Below are 25,586 nucleotides of genomic sequence, written 5' to 3'. Positions count from 1 at the left end.
ACGGGCGGGGAGTATTTTGTTCAGATAATCAAATGTGCAAATAATGGAATGACAGATAACTCAGTTTAGCCAAGCATCGGGACCTTGTTTGGATAATCCGAAATTCGGTTAATCAACGTTCGGATAACCAAGGTCCCGCTGTACACAGTGTTACAGTTACTCTTTGGGTCAGAAATGTGAGTGTTACTCTCAAGATTCCAATCAGGACAGCTTTGGTTTATATACCATGTCATGCAGTGTATGTCTTTGCTACTGTTTAATTCTCAACTTGCTGTTCATGTAAATCAATTCGGTTGTTTACAGCTATAGTCAGCGTCTGGCAAGATGGTTATTCAACTACTTGGCAAAGAAAAGGGGATCACATGCAATTCAGCAAGTCAGACTTGGTACCATGACTTCTGTTTAATGCTCTGGGTTCACTCGATTTACCTAAAGGGGGAGTGGGCAGGAAGGTGTGGGATTGAGGAGAGGAAGGAGAGTCTGTCACCTTCCCAACTCTGACAGTTAGTAGCAAGGAAGGACAAAAATGGCCTCCACGATCAAATGCCCACTTGAAGTCCGTGACTGACCGATTAAGGGTCATTTTCCATCACTGCAGCGTATGGCAATTACCACACAGCCCGTGACTCCCAGCGGCACTGCCTGGAAGCAAGGGTGCAACAGAAATGTATTCTCACCCTCAGCAATGAAAAACACACTACAGCCCTCCTCCCACTACAACTCTGCCTGCCTAACAAACACACTACAGCCCTCCTCCCACTACAACTCTGCCTGACTAACCAGCCCCCCCCTTGCTCCCTAATCTAACCAGCACCCCACTCCCTCCCTAATCTAATCAGCCCCTCCTCCCTCCCTGATCTAACCAGCCACCCCCTCACTCCCTGATCTAAGTGGCTAGCGATGCTTGGAGGCAGAACCTCCCCCTTTAGTGAGACGGGAGCCCTGATGCTAGGCCAATCGTTGCCAGGTGAATTAGGACTGGGGCGAATGACCCTTGACCTTGGCATCCAGTTCGCCCCTGGTTAATGTGACACTTGCCCAGTCAATTCTTGTGGGAGCCCTAACTCTCTTGGACAAAAGTAAAAGAGAATCTACCCTTGTGGTAACTTAAATCAGGGAATTGACTTCAAAGCACGGGTCTTCCCGACTGGCATGGGTTTCTGACACCTTTGGGTCTGCAGGGTTGCTATTAAAGTGTCTGCGCTGACTGATGATGTGCTCTTGTTCTTGCAATTGATGGTTCTTGTGCTTTTCCAATAAGAAGAGTTGCATGCATGACTCAAGTTACACAAGTTTAAGCAGAAAGCACCTTACAGTGTGATGGGGTTGATGCTCTTATATTAATACGCCATGCCTTGTCATAGTAAATTTTTTTAAAGTCCTGCATTGACTCCCTGAGAAAGATTCACAACCTCAGCTGTGAACTGCACCAAATCAGATTAATCATGGAAGGAGGACAAAACCCCCTAGGTGCCTTTAACTGATGGCAATGAGGTGCAATCTGCACTGTGTGAAAAATCTTGTGTTGGTGCATACTTCCTCTCACAACTGTTCCCATTACAAACCCAAGACATTTAATATGGCAAACCCCCCTTTTCTTTCCTCTCATTCACGCTTTTGCCAGTGGTAGTGGGAGGGTACAATTCATATTCTACCTACATGAGCGAGTTCCTGCTAGAAAAGAGAATATCAGAGCTTCAAATAGTGAACGTTGACAGTGGGAGAGTGTTAGTGGGCAAGTTAACTCAACAGTAATGCCATCAGGCACCATTTTTCTGAAGGCTGCACAATAAAACTTGCCAACTCAAGCACGTTTGAAATAAATCGTTCATTTCCTCGGACATGTTACTTTACTCACTGAACTAACAGTTTATGTGCTGGTTGATGATACTTTATGTTGGCACTGGTCCCTGCAATCTGAACAAAATGCTGCAGAGATAGTGTGTTTGGTTTTATTTCACCTGAACGAGCCTTTTGCCATACTGCTGAATTAAAAAGAGAAAATTCTCTGTGGAACTGGTTCTAAACTATTTCTTCACACAATGTGGGCATCAGTAGCATGTATTGCTGTGGGAAAGATGGTGGGGAGCTGGGGCCTTGGACTACTGCAGTCCTAGGGGTTTGTGGGAAGTGGATGATAGGTGCGCCCACTATGCTGTTAGTCAAGGAACTCTAGAATATTGACCCAGCAACAGCAGAGGAACAACAATATATTTCCAATTCAGGATGGTGTGTGACTTGGAGGGGAACTTACAGGTGATGGTGTTTCCATCTGATGCCCTTGCCCCCTGGGTGGCAGAGATGGCATATGTTTGATGGATGCTGTCGGAGAAGCCGTGGTGAGTACTGAGCGATGATGCATTACTGTAAATATGACCTTGTAGTTAAGCATAAACTCCAGGGTAATTCTGAATTTGAAGAGAACTATATTGTTAGCAATTGTGGCTGGGTAAGTCTAAAATTGCAGTTTAGTGGTATGGTCAATAGTTTCTGGTGGGAAGCCTGTACTTGGGGATTTTGTACTGTTGTGAAATATAGTGCAGAGTTAGGGTTAGGGTTAGGTTTAGAGCTTCTGACTCAGAGAGAAAGTGACCACTAAGCCACTTACAGGAAACAGGGGAGCAACTGCAGAATCACAGCATGGCCAGACAGCGTTGGAATCAAATGAGACGGATAGAGATGGATTATTGTAGGGAAGGTACTATTTTATATTTGGAAGACGTAGTTCATTTCATTATTTTTCTGCTGATTTTAGTATTAAGGAGAAAGTGGAGGATAATGCTTTGAAGGAACTGGGAAACTAGCCAGTAACAAATCAAATCAAATGTAATGGAGCATGATTTCAATCATTCATTGGGATGTAATGAGCTGTGATTGAGCTAATGTGACAATGCTGCTCCTTGAACAAGGTTATTCTGTTATTGGTTGTATTTGAGAGGGATCATAAAAGCAGAGGTTCCGATGTGTCTGGAAATATCTAATTGAAAAAGCTTTCAAGTTTTAAAAAAAACACTTGTACAATGAAAGGGGAGTGGCCAGTTCTCAGTGTTTTCTCTGGTTTGGTTTTGTTTTAGCAAGCAGTCTGTTTGATGTTGCTAGTCAAGTTTTAGCTGGGGACCCAAAGAAATAGGTTTATGCTGATCCTCTCTCTCTCTCTCTCTCTCTCTGACATCTCTCCTGTAAGAACCTGTGTTTGATTGTATCTTTTTAATGAAGGGATTGGTTATGGGGATGTTGCAGGTATTTGGAACAGCATCACTAAGTTGTAATAGGGTCAACTGGGTTTTCAGATAAGTTATAGTTGTCCATACTCTGTTCTCTTTTGTTCCTGTGTAAATCAATTCTGTTTTGTTTAAAACTGAGTGGTTTGACCAGCTGCATCACTCCTGGAATATCCACTTTAGACCTGCTTAGAATAATTAGAAACATTAGGGTCTGGGCTACATTCTTGAAATGTTTTGAGGGGGTCTGGCCTAGTTCATAACATATCAAACTGGGATCTAGTGAACTGTGATTCAATTATCAACTTGGATGTAATGGACTGTGATTGAGTTATCCATTAGAAGGTAATTGAGCAGTGATTCAGTTATTCACTGGGATGCAATGAATCAAGATTTAATTATCCAATCAAATTCAGCAAACATGCATACTTACCCGCACTGTATCATTTAGTAATTTGTCCTCTGGATCTTCATCAAATTCTGTCTGTGGATAAACATTAATGGAATAGTTTCTCAGGTCTTGTCGAATCTGAAATTCAGTGAAGAAGACAGAGGTTAGAGGTTGCTGGTAGGAGAGGTGTTAATGTGTTGAGCAAGTAAAGAAATTCCTTAGCTGGTCAGTGCCAAATGTGAGTTCCTGCAATTAACATAATCAGCTCCAGTTACCACTGAATCCATCCTGATAAGAGTAGAAAGTTAAATGTAGAAAAGCAAGTAAAAGACAAGCATTTGAGCACTAATGCATGACCGGTATATAATTTTACGAAAGACAATAAGGATGTTAGCGATTTTTGAGATGATTTGTAGCTCAGGTTGATGATAAGTATGTAAGTTAGTTAGTTCGCTGAGCTCGAAGGTTTGTTTTCAGACATTTTGTCACCATACAAGGTAACATCATCAGTGAGAGTGTCTGGTGGAGCTCTGATGGTGTGTCCAGACTCCCTCTAGTATGCTGACGAAACATCTGAAAGCAAACCTTCAGTCACAGCGAGTTAACTTACCTACAATATGGATATGTAATTGGCAGATGGAATTCTAAGAAATTCTGCACTAACTTACAGCAGGGTGTGGATGTAGGAAGTGAACTAAAACTGAAAATAACACAATGGTTGAAACTACTGCATACAGAACATGATGTGAGAAAACTTGTACAATGGCTCACGTAAACACATCTTCCCCAAAGCATTGTCTCCATTCACACTGTCTCTTGAAACGCAAACTTGGGCATGTGAATTAGTTGTCATTTCTTGTCCATCCTAGATGGCCCTGGAGGTGATAGTGGGCTGTCCTCCTGAACCACTGCAGTCCAGTTCTGTTCGGGAGGGAACTCAAGGATTCCAACCCAGCAGCAGTGAAGGAACAGCAAGGTAGTTCCAAGTCAGGATGGTGTGTGACTTGGAGGGGAATTTTCAGGTGGGCGGGTTCCATTATGTCTGCTGTTCTTGTCCTTTGGTTGTGAGAGATTGTGGGTTTGGAAGATGCTGCCAAAGGAGCTTGGGTGAATTGCTCCAGCTTATGTTGTAAATAGTACATTAGTAGTGGAGAGAGTGAATGTTGGAGGTGGTGGATGGGGTGCCAATCAGGTGGGTTGCTTTCTCCTGAATGGTATCAAGCTTCTTGAGGGTTGTTGGAGCTGCACCCATTCAGGAAAGTGGGGAGTATTTCACCACACTCCTGACTTGTGTCTTGTAGATAGCGGACAGACTTCTGGGAAATCAGGAGGTGAGTTACTTGCTGCAGCATTCCTTGTCTCTCATGTGCTCTTGTAGCCACTGTGTTTACGCGATAGGTCCAGTTCCTTCCCACGTACCCTCTCCACCATCCTCTCTGTACTATCACTATCAGTCCCCCACCTGCATCTATCTATCACCTTCCCAGCTGCCTTCACTCCAGCCCCATCCCAATCCCCACCCTCCTATTTATCTCTCAGCCTCCTTCTCCAGCCCCCGCACATTCCTGATGAAGGGCTTATGCCCTAAACGTCGATTCTTCTGCTCCTTGGATGCTGTTTTTCCAGCACCACATCTTTCGACTCTGATCTCCAGCATCTGCAATCCGCACTTTCTCCCAGTTGAGCTTCTGGTCAATACTATGCCCCTTATAGGTTGCCATGGAGATGCTGAGGTGGTTCTCTTTAGAGGAGAGACCAAGTATGATGTGCAAGACTTTGATCGCTAAAGTGGAAAAAGGCAAGCGGTTCCTATTGAAAGGTGGAATGAGATACCATGGAGTTGAAGTGAAGGTACTCAATGGTTTTAAAGGGAAATTGGAAAGGCACTTAAGGGATGTAAGACTGCAGGGTGACAGGATCGAGGGGATAATGGGACTGAGTGGATCCTTCTACAGAGTCCTAATGTGGACCTGTTGTGCTGAATGGCCACCTTGTGGAGTAGGTGGGGGCTAATATGGTAACAGAGGAAGTGGCTCTATTCTGAACACCCATCAGAATCCCCCCAATCCCAGCCAGCTGAACCCCCCTCAAAATGGGATTAGTATAGTTCATAGAATCACAGAATCGTGACAGTGCAGAACGAGACAATTCAGCACCAAAGCTCCAAACAGCATCCTACCCAGATGCATCTCATCCCAGTAATCCTGCAAGGGGGTTCTCACCATGGCCAACCCACTTAACCTGCACATCCCCGGACATTACAGGGCACTTTTTTTCACCACAGGCAATCGACCTGACCTGCACGTCTTTGGACTGTGGGAGGGAACCCATGCAGACACAAAGAAAATGTGCAAACTCCAAACATAGGCACCCGAGGATGGACTCAAACCCAGGTTGCTGGCACTGTGAGACAGCAGTACTAACCACTAAGCCACTGTGTGGCTCTATATTCACCGGCACAAACTTGATGGGCTGAAGGGCCTTTTTCTGTGCTATAGACTCTATGACTATGACTCCCACTGACAGGAGCATGACCTTTGGGGCCTGTGACCGGAGGCTGCAGCCCTCTGCTCCTGTATCTCACAAAGCCAGATGGCCAACATTCTCTTGTCTAGTCACTGGCCTATTTGGGCAGATGCTACCTCGGGGCCAGGCTCCGGGTCAGTTCAAATTCTAGGTCTCCGTTTCTGGCAGACAGAGGTCGTTTCAGGTCCATGTCAGGGCCAGTGATGGCACCCTGAGGTGTCAGGCACCTCTTCCTCCAATCTTACTTCTTCACAGAATGGTGTAATCCACTGCACTGGTTGCTATGGTGTTGGTGGCTACCAAAATCCAGAACCTCCAGCAAAAAGATACACAAAAGTCTAAGTGCCAGGAGGGAGCGACAGAAAGAACAGCAGACTAGTCCACCTTTCTGAGAAGGATCTTCAGATTGCACCAATTGGCTGTTTCTAATAAAGAAAGAGTTCCAGTAAAATAACTAACCTCAGCAAAAGCAAGACAACATCCCTCCATTCTGGGCAGGATGAACGTGGGCCAATTTTTAAATCAGCAGTGAAAATAAATCTTTTAGGAAGTTGTAGAAGAACACGTTGTTAGAACTAGAGATCGCAAGCAGTAACCAATTCAGGATCCTACTTATTGATAACTGTTTTGAACCAAAGTGGTTAAATAAATGATGAACAAGAAAAAAAAACAATCGATTTAAATATGGACAGAATTGAAAATGGAATGGACATTGTATATTAGCAGTGTAGAGGATATACATACCCTTTGTTTAAAGTCTCGTCTCTCATCTAAAGTGAGTGTATCAGCTTTAGCGATAACTGGGACTATATTGACTATTTTGTCTAGACGGTTCATGAACTCTATATCCAATGGACGTAACCTGAAAAGCATCAGAATGGTACATGATTTGCAGTGCTATCAGTTGACAATAACAGATTTGTGCACTTTCATTTTACATTCCCAGTCACTCTCTCTCACATACACATCCTCCAGCTCTTCAATCCTGGTAATTTATACATCATTCACAACTTGCAATTACTTAGTTGGTTTTATCATAGCAAAACATCCCAAGGCACTTCACAGGGATGACTGTCAAAGAAATGTTGCTTCCCAGCCAACACAGGGATATATTGGGACAGGTGACCAAACATTTAGTCTAAGAGTTGGATATTGTGGAGGAGGAAGAGGGAGAGTCGGAAACAGAAAACTAGAAATGATCCCTTAAACAAAGAGATAGCACGCTCTGATATAACGAGATGGAACAGTGACAACAAATCAAGGTGCTGTCTTAACCTCATTTGATGAAGCTGCAAGGTTTAAAGTGGCAACTAAGATTAGTTCTGGCCCTGGTGCTGTATTCTCAGAATACTCAAACACCCTTCAGCAGGAAGACAGCTGTAATCGGATGGAGCCTTTGGCAGGTACATCTGCAATGTTATGGTCGGGGTACGTGGTGGCTCACACGAGTGGGAATATAGTCTTTTGCATTCATTCCACCTCTTAGGTGTGAACACTATAATTTCCAGATGTTCGATTGCATTCAAAGATGCTCATTCTTTGGCTTGCCTCCACATATATCAAAATGAAAAGCCTATTATGGTCATAATTATTCCTGAGCTCGCTGAGAGACGCACACATTTATTCGGTATCTGAACCTGACATCCTTGGTTTTGTAGAAGCTGCCAAAAAATGGAATTTTTTTTGCCAATTTGGCTTTCAAGTTATTCTTCGCTCAATAATCCCTTTTATTAAATTTAACAAAGTCCCAGTTAAAGGTTGTAGGAGAACAATCCATTAGAAAAAAACATGAGAATTGCTTGCATCAGATTGACAGCCTTTTCATCTCTAAGGTTTGTACAAAGACAGTTCCTCAACGCATCTTGTTGACAGACTGATCCTAAACAAGGATAAGGCTAAGTCAGCGATTAAATCACAACCAGGAGATGACTCTTTAACATGACGCAGGTCAGATTGCTATCATCCAAGCTTTAACGTTGAAGTTTATCAAGTCAATCATCTCAGCAATTGTGTAGCACAGGAAGAACATCCAGAGCAATGGTATGCACCAGGTGAGGGAGACTTCCCAGGGAGGGGCAACACATTTCTTGGATGAAACATGTTGATGCAGCTGACTGTCACTAAGTCTGACTTTGACTGCCAAGCCCTCACTCAAGTTGTACTTTTGTGTTACCAACTCAGATTTCAAATGATGGAGAATGTGGTGCTGGAAAAGTACAGCAGGTCAGGCAGCATCCGAGGAGCAGGAGAATCGACATTTCAGGCATAAGCCCTTCATCAGAAAAGGCCTGATGAAGGGCTTATGCCTGAAATGTCGATTCTCCTGCTCCTCGGATGCTCCCTGACCTGCTGTACTTTTCTAGCACCGCACTCTCGACTCTGACCTCCAGCATCTGCAGCCCTCACTTTCTCCAGGTTTCACATGAAGTTTGGACGGACAAGTGTGGTGTTATGCACTTTGGTAGGAAGAATAGAGGTGTAGGCTAATTTTTAAATGAGGAAAGGCTTCGGAAATCCAAAGCACAAAGGGACTTGGGAGGCCTGGTTCAGGATTCTGTTCAAGTTTCTGTTCAAGTTAACAAGCTGGTTCAGTTAGGAAAGCAAACACAATGTTAACCTTCATTTCAAGATGGCTAGCATACAAGAGCAGAGATGTACTACTGTATAAGGCTCTGGTCAGACCACATTTGAAATACTGAGTGTAGTTTTGGACACCATATCTAAGGAAGAATGTGCCAGTACGGGAAGGAGTCCAGAAAAGGTTCACAAGATTGGGAATAAAGGGCTTATCATATGAGGGGCGGTTGATGACTCTGGTCTACACTTAATGGAATTCAAAAGAATGAGGGGAAATCTGATTGACACTTACAGAATACTGAGAGGCCGAGATAGAGTGGACATGGAAAAGATGTTTCCACGAATAGGAGAGACTAGTACCCAAGGGCACAGCCTCAGAATGAAGGGACAAGCCTTTAGAACTGAGAGAGCAGGAATTTCTTCAGCTAGAGGGTGGGGAATCTGTGGAACCCATTGCTACAGAAGGCTGTAGAGGCCAAGTCATTGAGTGTGTTTGAGACAGAGGTAGATAGGTTCTTCATTGGGAAGGGGATTAAGGGTAACATCTGGAGAAGGCAGGGCAATGGGATTGAGAAACACATCAGCCATGATCGAACAGTAGAGCGGATGTGATAGGCCGAATGGCCTCCTATATCTTATGGTTTTATGGTCTTATAGAACAGACATAACCAGACTGAATCAATGATACCAGTTGAGGGTGGAGAATGTTACCTTTCATTGTCCTTTCTGTCAAGTGTGTATCTTAATTACATTGAGAGACTGGAATGTGTGTGGGTTTATATTTAAAGTAATTAAACTAAGTTGAGCGGCGGTTTCTGAAACAATTACTTGATTCACATAGGTGTTATTTATCTTTCTGGATTATGAGAATCCTTATTTTTCCTCCTTGTGCACTGGTATTAAATTGCATTGAAAAGGTGTCCCTCCCACCAGTACTGTAGCAACGTTCTACTGATAGTTACAAAGGCCAGAACACAGAAACAGACCTTTCACCAGTCATGGCTTCCAATAGCCAATGTGTGAACACTGATTGAATATAACAAACTATGATTGCAACGGGTTTATCATCTTGAGTCTTTTCGTTAAGAAAGAAAGGATACAGATTGAAAAAAGTGTGGGAAAATTCGAATCACCAGGTAACATGATCGGTCAAATGACCTTCTTCTGTACTGGAAATATTTTATGTTTCTATGTTTAATATGAAGCCAACTTGCTGTACATTTTCTAAGCAAACAGCCTCTTTACATTTCTCTCTGTTCACATTTATAAGGAGCAGGAAAATCGACATTCCTGATGAAGGGCTTTTGCCTGAAACGTCGATTTTCCTGCTCCTCGGATGCTGCCTGACCTGCTGTGCTTTTCCAGCACCACTTTAATCTTGACTCTAATCTCCAACATCTGCAGTACCTGCCTCCGCCTCACATGTATAAGGGCTTATCGGAATTGTGATCTGTTTGCAATATGAAAGCTACATGTTATATACCCAGTTATATTGTTGCAAATTCCATTCTACTTAAGTTTATTCCTGAACATTTTATCTTAACTGTTTGGTTTCAAAACAGATGTGTTACACTGTTAGCCATGGTACAATATCCGCTCACAGCTACTGGGTTGCCTCCAGGCCAGAGGAGAAATACTTTGAAGCCAATTGACAAGTGCAGGACATTTTATATTTGGAAAACGCATGATACAATAAGATAGCACGACCTCTGTCAGGTGCTGTCCTAGAGTCATAGAGACGTACAGCATGGAAATAGACCCTTCAGTCCAACTCATCCATGCCAACCAGACATCCTAAGTTAATCTAGTCCCACTTGCCAGCATTTGGTCCTTCTCCCTCTAAACCCTTCCTACTCATACACTCATCCAGATACCTTTTAAATGCTGTAATTGTACCAACCTCCACCGCTTCCTCTGGCAGCTCATTCCATACATGCATCAAGCTCTGTGTGAAAACATTGCCCCTTAGGTCCCTTTTAAATCTTTCCCTTCTCATATGTTCCTTAAACATATGCTCTCCAGTTTTGGGCTTCTCTACCTAGGGAAAAGACCATGGCTATTCACTCTATCCATGCCCCTCATGATATTCTAAACTTCTGTAAGGTCGCCCCTCAGCTTCCAACACTCCAGGGAAAGTAGCCCCAGCCTTTTCGGCCTCTACCTGGAGCTCAAACCCTCCACCTCTGGCAATATCCTTGTAAATCTTTCCTGAACTCTTTCAAGTTTCACAACACCTTTCCCACAACATGCGTCATGAGATGGAAGCAGTCCCTTCAGTCGTGGCCGTGTAGTTCAAAGCACAGCTGTATTCATCCATCAGATTCTGCAAAAGAAAAGGTCCCTCAAACCAAAACATGCTCGATTGTTTTCAATGTTTAGAAAATAACATTCTTGGCTTTTATTCTTTTAAAAAATTTAGTCTAATTTCTCCTGCCAAAGTCAGTGACTCCTATCCATTTATAGAATCCCTACAGCGTGGAAACAGGCCATTTGGCCCAAATCCACACCGACCCTCTGAAGAGTATCCCACCCTGACCCATTCCCCCATCCTATTACTCTACATTTCCCCTGACTAATACACCTAACCTACACATGCCTGAACACTATTGGGCAATTTAGCATGACCAATTCACCTAACCTGCACATCTTTGGATTGTGGAGGGAAACCCACGCAGACACGGGGAGAATGTGCAAACTCCACACAGTCACCCGAGGCTGGAATCGACCCCAGGTCCCTGGAGCTGTGAGGCAGCAGTGCTAACTACTGAACCACCATGCCACCCATCAAGCCCGCATTCGGGTAGTTGGCGATAGTACAGTGTTCGGGTTATAAAGGTATGTGCCAAGAAAGGAGACTCCCTCTTCCCAATTCAGGTGGGCACTGTGCCAGTGGGATCTATCTAAAGATTGGGTTGTATAATCACCTGGGATTCAAATAACAATTTGAGAGGTGGGATAAAGGGGTTGGCGATTACATTTTCTGCAACATACCAGCTCCCAGCTGAAGGTCCAGTCCCCACCCCACCCCGAACTATGTATAAATTATTAACTGGGAAGAGACAACACTGTAATCCCAATATTCTTCCCTTATTTGCAAAAATCAATGTGTTTTTGAAAAGGAAAATATATATTTTTATTAATACCTTCAATACATAAAGCAGCAGCAAGATTTTGGGAGTTTAAAGAGGATTACATATTCATGCAATCCTCCTGAAAGTCCATCGGTATGTCACATACAATATGCAATCGAGGAAAAAACACAAGTGGAGAGAATAGTAAGGACACTAGTACAAATTAGATATTTGGTCATTTGTCTTGGCTCAGGAGAAAGCATGTATTTACAAACCCTATAAGGAAGGCATTTTCACTCTGCAAGTCTATATGGATTCACCAGCCATATGTCATGGTAAGTAATGGATAATCTTGAATGGATTGATTTTTACCATGTTGTGAAGTTACTTGCTTGTAGTCATATAATTGGAGGACTGGTGAATGCTGAAATACTGCATTCTCTATTTTAAAAAAATGTATAGACGTTACTGTCCAGTTGGCTGTTGTCTCTGGTCATTGTTCACAGGTTGACTTGGTTCCTCCCTAATTCTTGGAGTAAAAGCTTTATTATCTGAAGACAGTTTGGATCAGACGACACCCCTGATCGATACTTCTACTGCCCACCCAGGATGATTTGGAAGGCTGATGCATTGTAAAAGATAATTGTCTGAAAGGGGTATTTTTAAAGGCCGAATTAAATTAGTTCCTCCCAATTGGATCATGTCATAAGGAATTGGGAGGGGGTAAGTAGTGGATCTTGAATGAGACAAACATACCGTCCAGGTCTCCTCATTGGTACGGTCGACATCGTTATGGAGACGATGTAATGTGTACTTGGTTGTTATCATGCAATAAGCAATATCTTTCAACTCGCCTCAGTGAACTACCAGGTGGTTTTCTCTAAAGCATGAGACAATGCAGGCCCTCTCAATTCCAACCTAAAAGGATGATGTGCCAGCTGATCTACCTTATAATCACAGGAGTCTAGTTAGTGGGGACAAAGTGAGGCCAGGAGTGGTCAATTGACAATTTAGTTTAGCAGCACCATTACAACAGAGACACGGCTAAACAATAGGGAAATGAAGGGTTATTCAGACCGGTTTACAGTGAACCAGGTTCACCACATTCTCTTTGTTAAATATCAAACTTGGAGATATGAAGTCTAGACCTGAGTTTTGGGTCAAGCCTACTATGCAGTAGGTGTGAATTGCACAAATGATTTCTGTCATGGTAAATCCATTCAAGGGGGAGCACTGGATTAGAAACTTTCTGGAGAGCTGAGATACTTCTGAATCAATGCATGAGTCACAGAGGTCACCTGAACACTGACAGCCATTCTGACAGCATTTCAGCATCCTTTTGGAAAGAAAGTTAGTTCTGGAAGATCCCAAAGTTTTGCTCAGTATTTTGCTAAATAATTTGCTGGAGGCCTTTCCCCCACCTCCCCATCTCCTTAGCTTCTTTTTTTTTCTCTCAGAGAATTGGACAGACCTGTCAAATTTTCCTTATAGACTGCTCCTACTTCATAGGAGAAAGTGAGGACTGCAGATGCTGGAGATCAGAGCTGAAAATGTGTTGCTGGAAAAGCGCAGCAGGTCAGGCAGCATCCAAGGAGCAGGAGAATCGACATTTCGGGCATGAGCCCTTCTTCAGGAATCCTGAATCCTTTCAGCAACACATTTTCAGCTCCTACTTTATACCAAACCAGCCACAATTCTGTTGAAGTTTTCTGTTGTTTCTCTAAAAGCTGTGAAATTTGTACATTTCCTGTAGGCTCTTACTGCTCACAAATTTACCACAACATTGTGACATCTTCGGCAGCGGAAAGTAGATGTGAAAAGTCTATCACTGTGAAGGCTTTGGTCAGCTCTGAGCAGAACTCTCACATGGAGTGATTGTTGCTGCATGGAAGTTCAGCAGAAACAGACCCAAACCCAGAGAAACAAAACCAGGAATAGCTGGAGGAACTCAGCAGGTCTGGCAGCATTTATGCAGCAAGAAAGCAGAGTTTACATTTCGGGTCCAAAGACTCTTCTTCAGAAGTCTAGATCTGAAACAGTAACTGTGTTTTCTCTCCACAGTTGCTGCCTAGACCTGCTGAGTTTGACTAGCAATTTCGGTTTTGGTTTCAGCATCCATAGATCTTGTTTTTTTTCCCAATTCACTTATGTACTGTACTGAAGGCAATTAAAGATTGAAATGGGTACTGTTTAAAAGGTCATGAATTCATCACTTACAAACTGAAACACTTACCTGGATACAGTGAGATACACAAGCTGTGGATGTTGACTATAAAGCAGGTAATCAGGATTACAGTCAGGTAGTTGCTATCAGTCAGTACAGGGACAATTTTAACATGCAGATGTTACCAAGTCAGCTGCTGATTGAATGACTTTCGTCTTTTTAAATTAATTTAGCTTTTTCACAGTCCTGAGACTATTCCATTATCTATAAACAAACCCTCCAGAAAACAAACTTAAATTTAACATTAACATAAATGATTGACAGTGACTAAAAAACACAAAAGCTGCATTTTGCATCATTTTGAAGATTGTGTGGAGTGGGTGGCCTGAAAGGCTACAAACAGGCATTCTTGGGTAACTGATTTGATGTTCAGTATTAAACAAGGCTGTGAAATAGCACTGACAAGTTTTAGCCTCTAGCCATTTTCACTGATAAGGCTTTAGGTTCAACAAGGTTCAATTCCTTTGAAATTGCCATCCTCAAAGTCACTGAAGCGCTCAAAGACTATTTGAGCTTCCATGTTAAAAGGGCACAAGATAAAGGCAGGCACAACCTTCAGAGGGTAACAAGTATCCTTTGCTCCTGATCTTAAGTCAGTGCTAAGATTATACAAGACAATAACAGCTTGTCAAATGGGACGTGGCAATTTTCATTAGATGTGATTCAATTATTTATCTTTCTGATATTACAATAAGATATACAATCTTAATCCTCGACATTTCTTTCTGAGGGAGTAAACTGCAAAATTTGTTTTTTCTCAGGTGTGCTAGCTCTATGCTTACATAATGGATGAGATTTTTGTGGTTGATGTTTTATATGTGAACTTTCAAAAAGCATTTGATGAATTCTAACATAATAGACTTGTTTGCCGATTTTAAGCTCGTAGAATTAGCAGGTCAGTAGCTGTGTGGCGAAATTGGCGAAGGGACAGAAAGCAAAGATTAATGGTGACTGGTTGTTTTTCGGCTGGAGTACATATGCAATGCTGCCTTCCCCTCTCATATTCTGACCACTGCTTTTGTTATATATGAGTGAGCTGGACTTGGGTGTACACAGCATAAATTCAGTTTGCAGATGGAGATCAGATACGTGTCAGATGAAACTTAATGCATAGGAGTGAGAAGTGGCATATGCAAGAACATTGAATAGCACTGGTATAAACCAGACAGTACAATTTTAAAGACAGAAGTAGAGGAGTAAATAAACCCAGGGGTTAACTGACACCAGCCTTTGACCATGGCAGGACAAGTAAAGTAAGTAGTTAAATAGGCAGGCTGGATTTTTTGGCATTAATCGTAAATGTATCGCGAACAAGGGCAAGAAAAATGTTATGATATACAAAATGCACTGCAACTCAACAGGCCTCCCACCATGACAACAACATTTGGAGGCAATGGCCTAGTGGCAATATCACTAGACTATTACTACAGAGACCCAGGCAATATTCTGGGGACTCAGCTATGAATCTCACCATAGCAGCTGTTGGAATTTGAATTCAATAAAATAAAATCTGGCATTAAGGTCTGGGCAATAAATGCTGACCTTGCTAGTAATGCCCTGTGAAAACGTCTTTCAAAAATCCTTTAGCACTAGATCCTAAATGGATTATGTGGGCGATGATGACCATCATGAAGCGATTGCTGGGGGAAAACCCACCTGGTTCACTAATATCCTTTAGGAAGGAAATGGTCATTCTTATCTGGTCTGGCCTAGATGTAACTCTTAATAGTTCTCTGGGTAATTTGGGATGGGTGATAAACGCTAGCTTAGCTACTGACGCCCACATCCCAGGAATGAATAAAATTAAAACAAACAAACTCCTGACTTCTGCCATTGAGAAAGACAAGGGCAACAAATGCGTGTGGGCACCAGACAGTTCACCTCCAAGTCACACACTGTCCTGTCTGGAAATACGTTGTTCAGTCTTTTCACTGTCACTGAGTCAAACACCTGGAGTTCCTACTCTAACTGCAGGATGGGTTTACCTCCACTACAGGGACTGCTGTGGTTCAAGAAGACAGCTCACTGACCCCCTCTCAAGCACATTCAAATTGGGTATGGGCAAAAATGCTGAACTTGCTAGTAATGCCCACATCCTGTGAAAAATTCTTTCCAAAATCCTTTAGCACTAGACCCTAAGTGGATTATGCGACCAAATGTGGACATTACTCTTTAGGAAGGATGTCAAATCCTTAGATAGTGCGCAAAGGAGACTTGCCAGGGTGATGTCATGGATAAATGAATTAAAGTATATGGAGAGGCTAGAGAAACTGCAGTTGTTGTTTTTAGTATAGCAAGGCTAATGAAAGATTTGTTGTAGGAGTTCAAGAGCATGAAGGATTTTCAGAGATGAAATAAGGAGAAATGGCAAGTAACCCGAAGACACAGAATGAAGGAAATTGGGGAACAAAGCACAGGAGCCTTGAGGAAGCCTTTAATACCTAAAATGTTGTTACAATCTGCAACATTCTGGCTCAAACATACCTTCCACATGGCACCCTAGAAGCGTAAAGAATTGGGCAAGACTGTGGGACCTCTGAATTTATGAAACAGAAGCAGAGTTAGACCATTCGGCCTCTTGACTTTGGTTTGCCTTTCCATAAGATCATGGCTGATCGACTGTGTTTCAAGTTTCACATTCCCATCTATCCCTGATAACGTTTGATTCTCCTACCTAATAAGAAAGTATCTACCTCTGTCTTAAAATATTCACCAACTTCATCACCTGAGGCAGGGAGTTCCATTCAAAGTGCCAGTATGGGCAGGATAGGCCAAATAGCCTGCAGTGCTGTGTCATTCTGTGATGTTCTGTGCTATGCATTTAATTTGCTGGAGTATTAGAGATAGAATCAGAAGAACTGCAAACAGGTAGGCATTTGTTAAATCTGGAGCATATATGACACTTGCCTTTATTATGAAACTTTTCCTCTTCTGATGAATTCTTTGGTTTAAAAGATGCTTAACTATGTTGTGTATTTTGAAATTTTCTGCAGAACACTTTGAGTACATAATGCAGAGATGTCAGAGCACTGAGGGAGTTCTGACTTGGCTAAGAATTGAATTGGGCTCCTAGGGGCCGCAGCTTCAAGCATAAAGGCTCTCCAATACCATGAACAAGCTGACTATTCTGGAGGGGCGTGGACAAGAACATGTGTTTCCACCTGGTCTACAAGGGTGAACTGAGTCTGACTGTTACAAATTAGTGATTTCATTGATAAAGAACATCAGCGGGATCTTTGCAATCCAGATTTTCATTGGGTTTCTGTTTAGCACTATGTAAAATAGAATGGAAAGCTTTCCAGATGTTCTAGGCAGTGCCTTCAAGAGCTGCACTTACCTATACATGACACCTTCTGCATTCAACACCATGAAGCCTCCAGTCATTTTGAAGGTATGCAGTATTATGGGCGGCATGGTGGCTCAGTGGTTAGCACTGCTGCCTCACAGCACCAGGGACCTGGGTTTGGTTCCAGCCTTGGGTGCTTGTCCACGAGGAGTTTGCACATTCTCCCCGTGACCGCATGGGTTTCCTCCCTCAGTCCAAATTATGCAGATTAGTTGGATTAGCCATGGGAAATGCAGGGATAGGGTGGGATGCTGTTTGGAGGGTCAGGATGGGCTGAATGGCCTGCATCCACACTGTAAGGATTCTACAATTCAGTATAATCACTTCTACTCTTCCTTTTCTGACTTCTCAAACACTGAAACAACTTTGTACCTTGTTCAGATCCTCTAGCCATTGCCTGAAGACCATCAACCCGCTTGGTACATAAGCAACTGAGGGAGATGGAATCCAGTTTAAAACACTCTCATGAGAATACAAATTAGTAGTGAACTCTTTGCAATGCAATCTTTTGGCAATGTGCCATCAACATGGGAGCAGGCGGAAAATATGACGTGAAAGTTGGCAGCAGGATTCGCAAAGGCAGATGTAGCTGGCAAAGAGAGGGACTCAATTTTACTTTCAAATGCATGTACTGGCCCTAAACAGGGCCATAAAGAACAGGCAAATCCTTTAAAGGGCAGACTGTGGTGAAATTGTAGAGAAGCACAATGTGTTAAATAGATACTTCACAGATGCCTTCACAAATAAAAACTTATTAAATTCCAGATTTAGCGACTTTGGCTCAGCAATCTATGGTACAAATGTCCACCTGTAATTCATTTGTCTACAGAGCTGGAGGGATAAGCAAATGAAAAAGGATAGATGATATGCGACAGTTTTATCAACACTGTTTCGTATACTTCCCCCACTTTTTCAGAAATTATCATCACGTTCCAGCAGTTTCATTAAAAAGGAAAATTTGAATAAAAGCCTTGAAGGGGAAACAAGGCCTATGGGGAAAGGGCAAGGGAGAAAGACTGCTTCAAAAGGCTGGAAGAAATGCAATGGGCTGAATGGTCTCCTTCCATGCTGTCTCACAGCCTCCTTTATGTCAAAATGGATTAACCCTTAGTTGTACATTTTAGGATCATCAGTGTGTGCAAGCACATAAATCAGTTGAATCTTGCAGAGTTTTCCAGCTTTTGTTACAATAATGTACATACAACCCAACAGCAGGAGAAGTCAGCTCTTCTACAAAGTGATCATTTACATCCATCTGATCCTTGCTTTAGCAGCTCCTCAGTCAACACTGCAGATACCCCTCAGCACTACACAAAGGCAGTTAAGATTCAAGGTTCGCAGTATGGTGTGAGCTTCAAAAGGTCACCTGAAATAACCCGAGGGAAATGAACGTGACGTGGTTCTCAAGCGACAACGCTCAGAGTTGGAGCAAGTGACTGATGAGATGTCTCCTCCTCCCCCACAGCCTGTTCACAAAGGGTTTGGCTGATGTGGTACAAAAGGCAAGTCAATCTCAGCATGAAGCAGTGTGCAGAGGGGTACCGGGAGGGAGGGTGTGAGTGAGACAATGGGATAAGTCTTTGCTAGTGAACAGCACTGAGAATCAGCATCAGAGAGAGGCAGCAGACAGATGGAGTGAGGGAGGGAGGGCTGTTACTTAAATCCTTCATCTCTAACTTCCCCAGTTGTATATGTGCAGCCAATCAATGAGGGAGATTCTTGATGTTTCTGTGTCACCTTTGCATTTCTGATTCCCCTCCACATCATCTCTCACTGTCCAATGTCCCAGCCACCACCACTCCCCAAATGGTGTATCGCCTACTGCACCTTTGGGAATGAGAATTTGGTCCAGTTACATATTAACACAGTACACGTGTTATTAAAATAATATTTGCTCAGGCCACCATGAATTTGTGAACTGCCTGGATAACTATATGAGATGGATGTCCCTGGTCATTTGGAAAAGGCAGAATCCCAGCCTAAGGGGTTAAAGCCCAGAGAATCGCAGGTAAGTCATAAGTTAAACAATGATGCTAGAAACAATGATAAACATATCCACTTCATTGCACAGCATTCCTAAACAGAAAAACACAGGGGATTGAGGGGACCATGGAACTGTTACTGGGCACAAGTGAAGGCCTCAGGAGCACGCAGCAGGACAACTGGACAAAATTATATTCTCACATCTCTCGAAGGTGGGACTGGAACCACAATTATCTGAGATGACATTACTGAGCCTAGGTTGACCCAACTGGTATTCAGCAAACACTGGTACAGGTCAGAAAATTGATTGGCGAGGTCAGTCAGGGATAGAGCGCCTGATTCCCGAGCCTATTCAGTTACTTCAATTGACAATAAATTTTGTACATTCCAAATTAAAGCTGTTGTGTCAAAATGGTATCTTTTTGTTTTGAGGTCCTGACAGAACAGTTGGACATCTGAAGTGCAATAGGAAATGCATTGCAGGCACATCTTTAAGGTCCAATGCAAAAATCCCAAAGAATGCTAATGTATGATGTTAAAAACATTGGGTGGCACCAAATTGATAAGCCATTCAGAAGGTTAAGGACAGTTATTAAGAGAGGATTGTCAAACAGTACATACCAGTGTCCAGTGGGAGGCACGAAATAGACACAACAGTGTACTCTAGTATCGGGAATTCGCTTCTTCCGGTTAATATTAATCTCTTCCCTCAGGTACTTCTCATACTGTTCATTAATGTATTTCACAATTGGCTCCCAGCTGTAACACAGGATTCTTTGATTACAAACGTCTCTAGGTTCAGTCGCGAGTCACGGTTCCTCAGGACTTCATCTGGAAAGATGACTAAATCACTCCTCAGCTCTGACTAAATCACCTCAGTGTTTGTCTGTAATTTGTTCATACAATGACCGAAATCAAACCGTCGACAATGTTTCGAATCATCAATTCACAAATTATACCTTCTGGACCTCCCGCTCTCTCTCCCTGTCTATGCAGCTGGGATGCGATGGGAAAGGCAGCAGTTACTAATCTATCCAGCTTCTCAGAGCGATACTTTCCTTAATGCTGATCTGGCAGACAAATGCTCAAATGTTTTACTCTGGGGTTTTAGGCTGAAAGTGATAATCTGATTAGATGACAGACTTGCAGATCAGGCATTTAAGACAGTTCATCCTTTGATATCAGTCAGCGAGCCCTGATGGCCACATCCTGTGTGCCATTTCCTAGCTTTCTCTCTCTCATAATTGCTAGAAACACTAACATTGCATTAAGAAAGGCTACTCTCTAACATGGGCAGTTTGTATTTCAAGAGACTAAGAAGGTTATTTTGCAACAGAACCAGTAATCAACGCAAGTGCAACACTTCCATTACTTAAAACATTACAATTCACTCCGGACCATGCAACTTCACTGAAGTACTTTACCCGTGACTAGGCAGCAGCGGTTTCAAGTGATTAGTCGAAGGGTTTAGATTAGACTTACAGCGTGGAAACAGGCCCTTCGGCCCAACAAGCCCACACCGACCCGCCAAAGCGCAACCCACCCATACCCCTACATTTACCCTTTACCTAACACTACGGGCAATTTAGCTTGACCAATTCACCTGACCCGCACATCTTTGTGACTGTGGGAGGAAACCGGAGCACCCGGAGGAAACCCACGCAGACACGGGGAGAACGTGCAAACTCCACACAGTCAGTCACCTGAGTCGGGAATTGAACCCGGGTCTACAGGCGCTGTGAGGCAGCAGTGCTAACCACGGTTATAGGGGACATGAAGAGAAGTCTTTTCTCCCTCCAGAGGGTGGAGTCTGGAACACCCTGCTTGAAAGGTGCGAGAGGCAGAAACTCCCACCTCACACAAGGTGTCTGGATGGGGACTGAAGGTTCTGTTTCCATACTCTATGACTCTATGTGCATCTGCACTGCTGTCACACACAGGGCTCCTGACTAACTGCTGGACAGTAGGACTATGTGGGGTAGCTCATTTCTCAGCTGTCCAGGGCAGAATGAACTGACAGTGACTTCCTTCTGCGCCACAAGTATTTTACGATTCGTCACTTCCCTCAGAAGAGTGTTTTGTTCAGCCCGGAGAAGGTCCATGGTTGGAATAGAAATTGTTTCTATTGGATAAGGCAGATTGATGTTTGGCTTCAGTGGTTAACCTGTCCTTTGGAGAGGTTGGAGGAGGCAGGACTTGTTTGTCCTTTACTGACAGTTGAATTCTGAACAATGATTTGGGCGGTGTAAAGTGATGGATCTAGTGGCACTGAACTGAGAGACCCAAGTTCAAGTCCCACCTGCTCTAGAGTTTTGTAATGATATCTCTGAACAGGTTGGTGAGACAAATACGTTAAATAAAAACAGAGTGCTGAATTGCTACAATTAATAAATCACTGGAGAGCACTTGAAATCTTTTAAACAGACAAAGTCTCGTTCCACTTTTATGTTTGGTCCATACCCCTCCATACCTATCCTATCCATGTACCTGTCCAAATGTTTCTTAAATGACAAAATTGTACTTGCTTTCACCACTCCCTCTGGCAGCCTGTTCCAGACACTCACCACCCTCTGTGTGAAATAATTGTTCCCCATGACTCTTATGTATCTTTCCCCTCTCACCTTAAACCTATGCCCTCTGGTGTTAAACATCCCCCCTCCCCCGACAAACTAACAGAGTGGCTGATGGAAATGGTCAACATACCAGTTCTCGTTGTTTATCTGATCACCAAATCCCGGCGTGTCTATAACTGTCAGATTCATTTTTACTCCTTTTTCTTCAATGACTGGGATGAAAAATAATTAAAAACAAATACATCAGGAAGGTCAGACAGGTGAAATATACATTACAACCAGAAAAGCAATGGTGTAATATGTACCGTGAAGAAAATCCAGTGTTTCATATCCATTTTTAACTAGTCTCAAGAACATCACAAGTATATTAAATATGATAGTGCATTTCTGCATTGCTCTTGTAAAATTATTAGTTAGGAGCAAAAGTTTGGAGCTTTAAAGTCATCGGTGCAGACTTTACTACGATAACCAAATTGGAATTGTCAGCATTCATTTACATTTCGGTACTGAAACTGACTTTGGAGTTTTCATATGTAAAATTTTGCATGAAAATCCACATGTTAATGTCAGGGTGCACTCTAGATGTTCCAACAGTCTGCAATCTCTACTGTAACCATGCTTTTGCAAGAATCTTCACTCTATGCTGCTTCTCTCACTGTCAAAAGCCATGAGAAAGTATCTCGTTGTTGGATGAGACGTTATCTGAAAGTTTAGCAGTGTAATAACTTCACATTAACTTCTGTACACTCTCTCTGATGCTGAGAAACAGACTTTATCTTTACAGAATGTAAAATTTCTCTATAACATTTCAAAAATTATCCAAGATTATTTATGTGAGGGATGTTGATGCTGAGCAACAGAACACTTTTCTTCTGTTTCAATCCCCTGGGGCAGCCTTTCCAAAGCTGGTCTGGTAAGCTTCAATGTTGGCAATACTGCGTTCGTCATAACATGGTACAGCCCCATCCACAGGAATGAACCCACTGCCACATCAAAGTAGCAGCGTTCTGTTGTCATCCTGCGGCTTTATGAAAAGTGTGAAGGGCTGAGGAGTGACTTTATAGACGTCTATAACATCATGAGGGGCGTAGATAAGTAGATAGCCAACAGTTTTTCCCCAGGGTAGTGGTGGTGGGGGAAGGTACGGGTTTAAACCAGAGGGCATTAGTTTAAGGTGAGAGGGGAGAGATACAAAAGGGTCCAGAGGGGCAATATTTTCACATATAGGGTGCTGAGTGTCTGGAACATGGAGGTGAGTATAATTTTGTCATTTAAGAAACATTTGGACAGGTATATGGATGGGATAGCTATGAAGGGGTATAGATCAAATGCAGGAAAATGAGATGAGATTAAGTGGATGGCATGGACAAGTTGGGCTGACTTGAACCACGCTGTAAACCTCCGTGACTCTATGCTAAGGAATTGCATTCACTAGAAACCTATTTCATGTAAGGGCAATTACAGTCATTAATTTAAGAAGAAATATCCTGTCACTCATGGTTGACTCCAACTCCGTTCTCTGAACCAATAACTTAGTGTCTAATCTATTTTGTCATCCAACTCTCCCCGACCTCCATCCCAGCTGTTTCTTGTATAGCTCCATTTCCCGAATTAATTAACATATGAAAACATTTACAAGTTGTCAAGTTAATGCATAATTATTGAAAATTATATGAAAATCAAATTCCTCCTCAAACTTTAAACTAAACAGAACATCCAAAAGTATGTCTTGTCCAGCAACCCCCTTCAATAAACTAGCAGCACAATGTAGCTAACTGTTAAATAGTAGGTCTCATATATACCTTCATTTCTCGCAGTCTTGACAAACACACTCCACATCCACCTTTCATTTCCCACCCTCCATAGCCCTCAGGCTTATCCAAAACTCTTCTGGTGAGACGTAATCCCCTTCACTCATCAGCCCTGCACTTACTAAAATATATTGGCTTGAATTCCGAGACTGAAAAGCATCCAAGATTCAGACAGGATCGGAAAATAATGGACTTGTGTGTAACCTGTGTGTGTTTAAGTTTCAAGCTTTTCTTGACCTCTCTTGTTCTAGTGTATCTGTTCAAGTTGTTAACCTCCCAAGTATAAATGTAAGAGGAACATTTTGAACATATTAATAATGAACAATAATTGATCAATTTCAGCTCTTGGTTAAGACCAAACTTGTTATTGGGGATTTTTAACTATGCATCTTACCAATGAACAGTTAACCATTGGTGTTGAAGATTAAATATTTTTATCAGAGTTTTAATTTGAATTTGAGAAGTATCCTTTGAATCAAAGCCTGGCCACTGAATGTGTAAACAGGTCACTCTAACAATGAAAATTCCAGTTTAATTCTAGCTTCAGTTTTGTTGAGGGCAGAGGTCATACAAATGGGACAAACAATTCCATTGTTCCTTGACAAACCTTCTGTGAGTTATCATCATGTACACAGATAATATGTATTCTTTCAAATACATCACTCATCTATCTGTCTTCATGCTTGATGGATTGCTTTATGTTATCCAGCGTAATCACAAAGTAACTACCCAGGAGTGACATTTGACACAGGCGGGCTGGAGGGTTAACTGTTTGCCACGGAATCAAATGAGTCAACTTAAGGCAGAACATAATTAAAGTCAAGGTAAATTTTCAGAAAGCATTTTAATATTTGTTTGCAGAAGCTAGCAGTAGGCGACCTACAGTATGGTTTTACAGTTTTTGCTGCACGAAGTAAATTTTCTATTGAACAATCAAGATAGCGATTCCCAGGTCAAAGGTCAAATTGTATTGGAATTGTATCAGGATCTCAAAATGCACCATATTACTAAACATGGAAGAAATAACCTGTGTTTATTTCACACATTCTTATTTGAGCAATTACTGAACCGCTGTTTATGTGCAGTCAATGTTGCAATATAGGAAACACGGCAACTTAAGCACTCCTGTAAATCCTGATTGGATTAATGGCCAAATAATCTGTTCTTAGTTATTGTCAATTGAGGGATAAATGTGCTGAGACCTTTTGCACCAATGTAAGTGGCCAGATTTGACTTTGGCTTAAAATCCTCTAATGGGCAATAAATACTGGCCCAGCCAGCGACACCCACATCCCATGAGTGAATATTTTTTAAAAAATGCCTCTAACAATACAGCTCCCCTTCAATTCTGACTGGGAATGTCAGAATAAATGATATGTTTCAGTCTGTGAATGAGACAGATACACAGTGAAATACATACACACATGACGCACCCACACAGAATCATGTAGCACAGAAACAGACGTTTCAGTCCAAGCCAAATATAATCCCAGACTAAACCAGTTCCACCTGCCTGCTCTTAGCCCATATCCCTCCAAATCTTTCCTATTTGTGTACTTATCCAAAAGTCTTTTGAACATTGCAACTGTGCCACATCCACCACTTCCTCAGCAAGTTCATTCCACACATGAACCACTCTGTGTAAAAATTGCCCCCATGTCTGTTTTAAATCTCTATCTTCTCATCTTAAAAATAGGCCCCCTTGTCTTAAAATCCCCCATCTTCGGAAAAAGATACCTACCATTTACCCTATCTCTACTCTTAATGATTTTGTAAACCTCTATAAGGTCACCTCTCAACCTCCTACGATCCAGTTACAAATCCCAGTGGATCCAGCCTTTCTTTATAATTCAAATTATCCAC

The 25,586-nt window shown here is 42.4% G+C and overlaps 1 protein-coding gene across 7 annotated transcripts in view; it reads right to left on the bottom strand.

Moving 5' to 3' along the window:
- Window positions 1–25,586, bottom strand: part of LOC132825353 (neuronal-specific septin-3-like) — a 407,090-nt gene that overhangs the window by 33,675 nt on the left and 347,829 nt on the right. For all 7 annotated transcript variants that reach the window (XM_060840515.1, XM_060840520.1, XM_060840519.1 and 4 more), the window contains 4 exons: window positions 22,043–22,124; window positions 19,961–20,098; window positions 6,883–7,000; window positions 3,655–3,750 (listed from right to left, as the gene is read on the bottom strand). In XM_060840515.1, coding sequence (XP_060696498.1) covers window positions 3,655–3,750; window positions 6,883–7,000; window positions 19,961–20,098; window positions 22,043–22,124 — 434 coding nt within the window. The remainder of the gene's footprint in view (window positions 1–3,654; window positions 3,751–6,882; window positions 7,001–19,960; window positions 20,099–22,042; window positions 22,125–25,586) is intronic.

This window comes from Hemiscyllium ocellatum, chromosome 20, assembly GCF_020745735.1.
Source record: "Hemiscyllium ocellatum isolate sHemOce1 chromosome 20, sHemOce1.pat.X.cur, whole genome shotgun sequence".
Taxonomy (NCBI): Eukaryota; Metazoa; Chordata; class Chondrichthyes; order Orectolobiformes; family Hemiscylliidae; genus Hemiscyllium; species Hemiscyllium ocellatum.
Note: the sequence above shows the minus strand (reverse complement) of the source record. Positions and strands in the feature narration are given on the sequence as shown.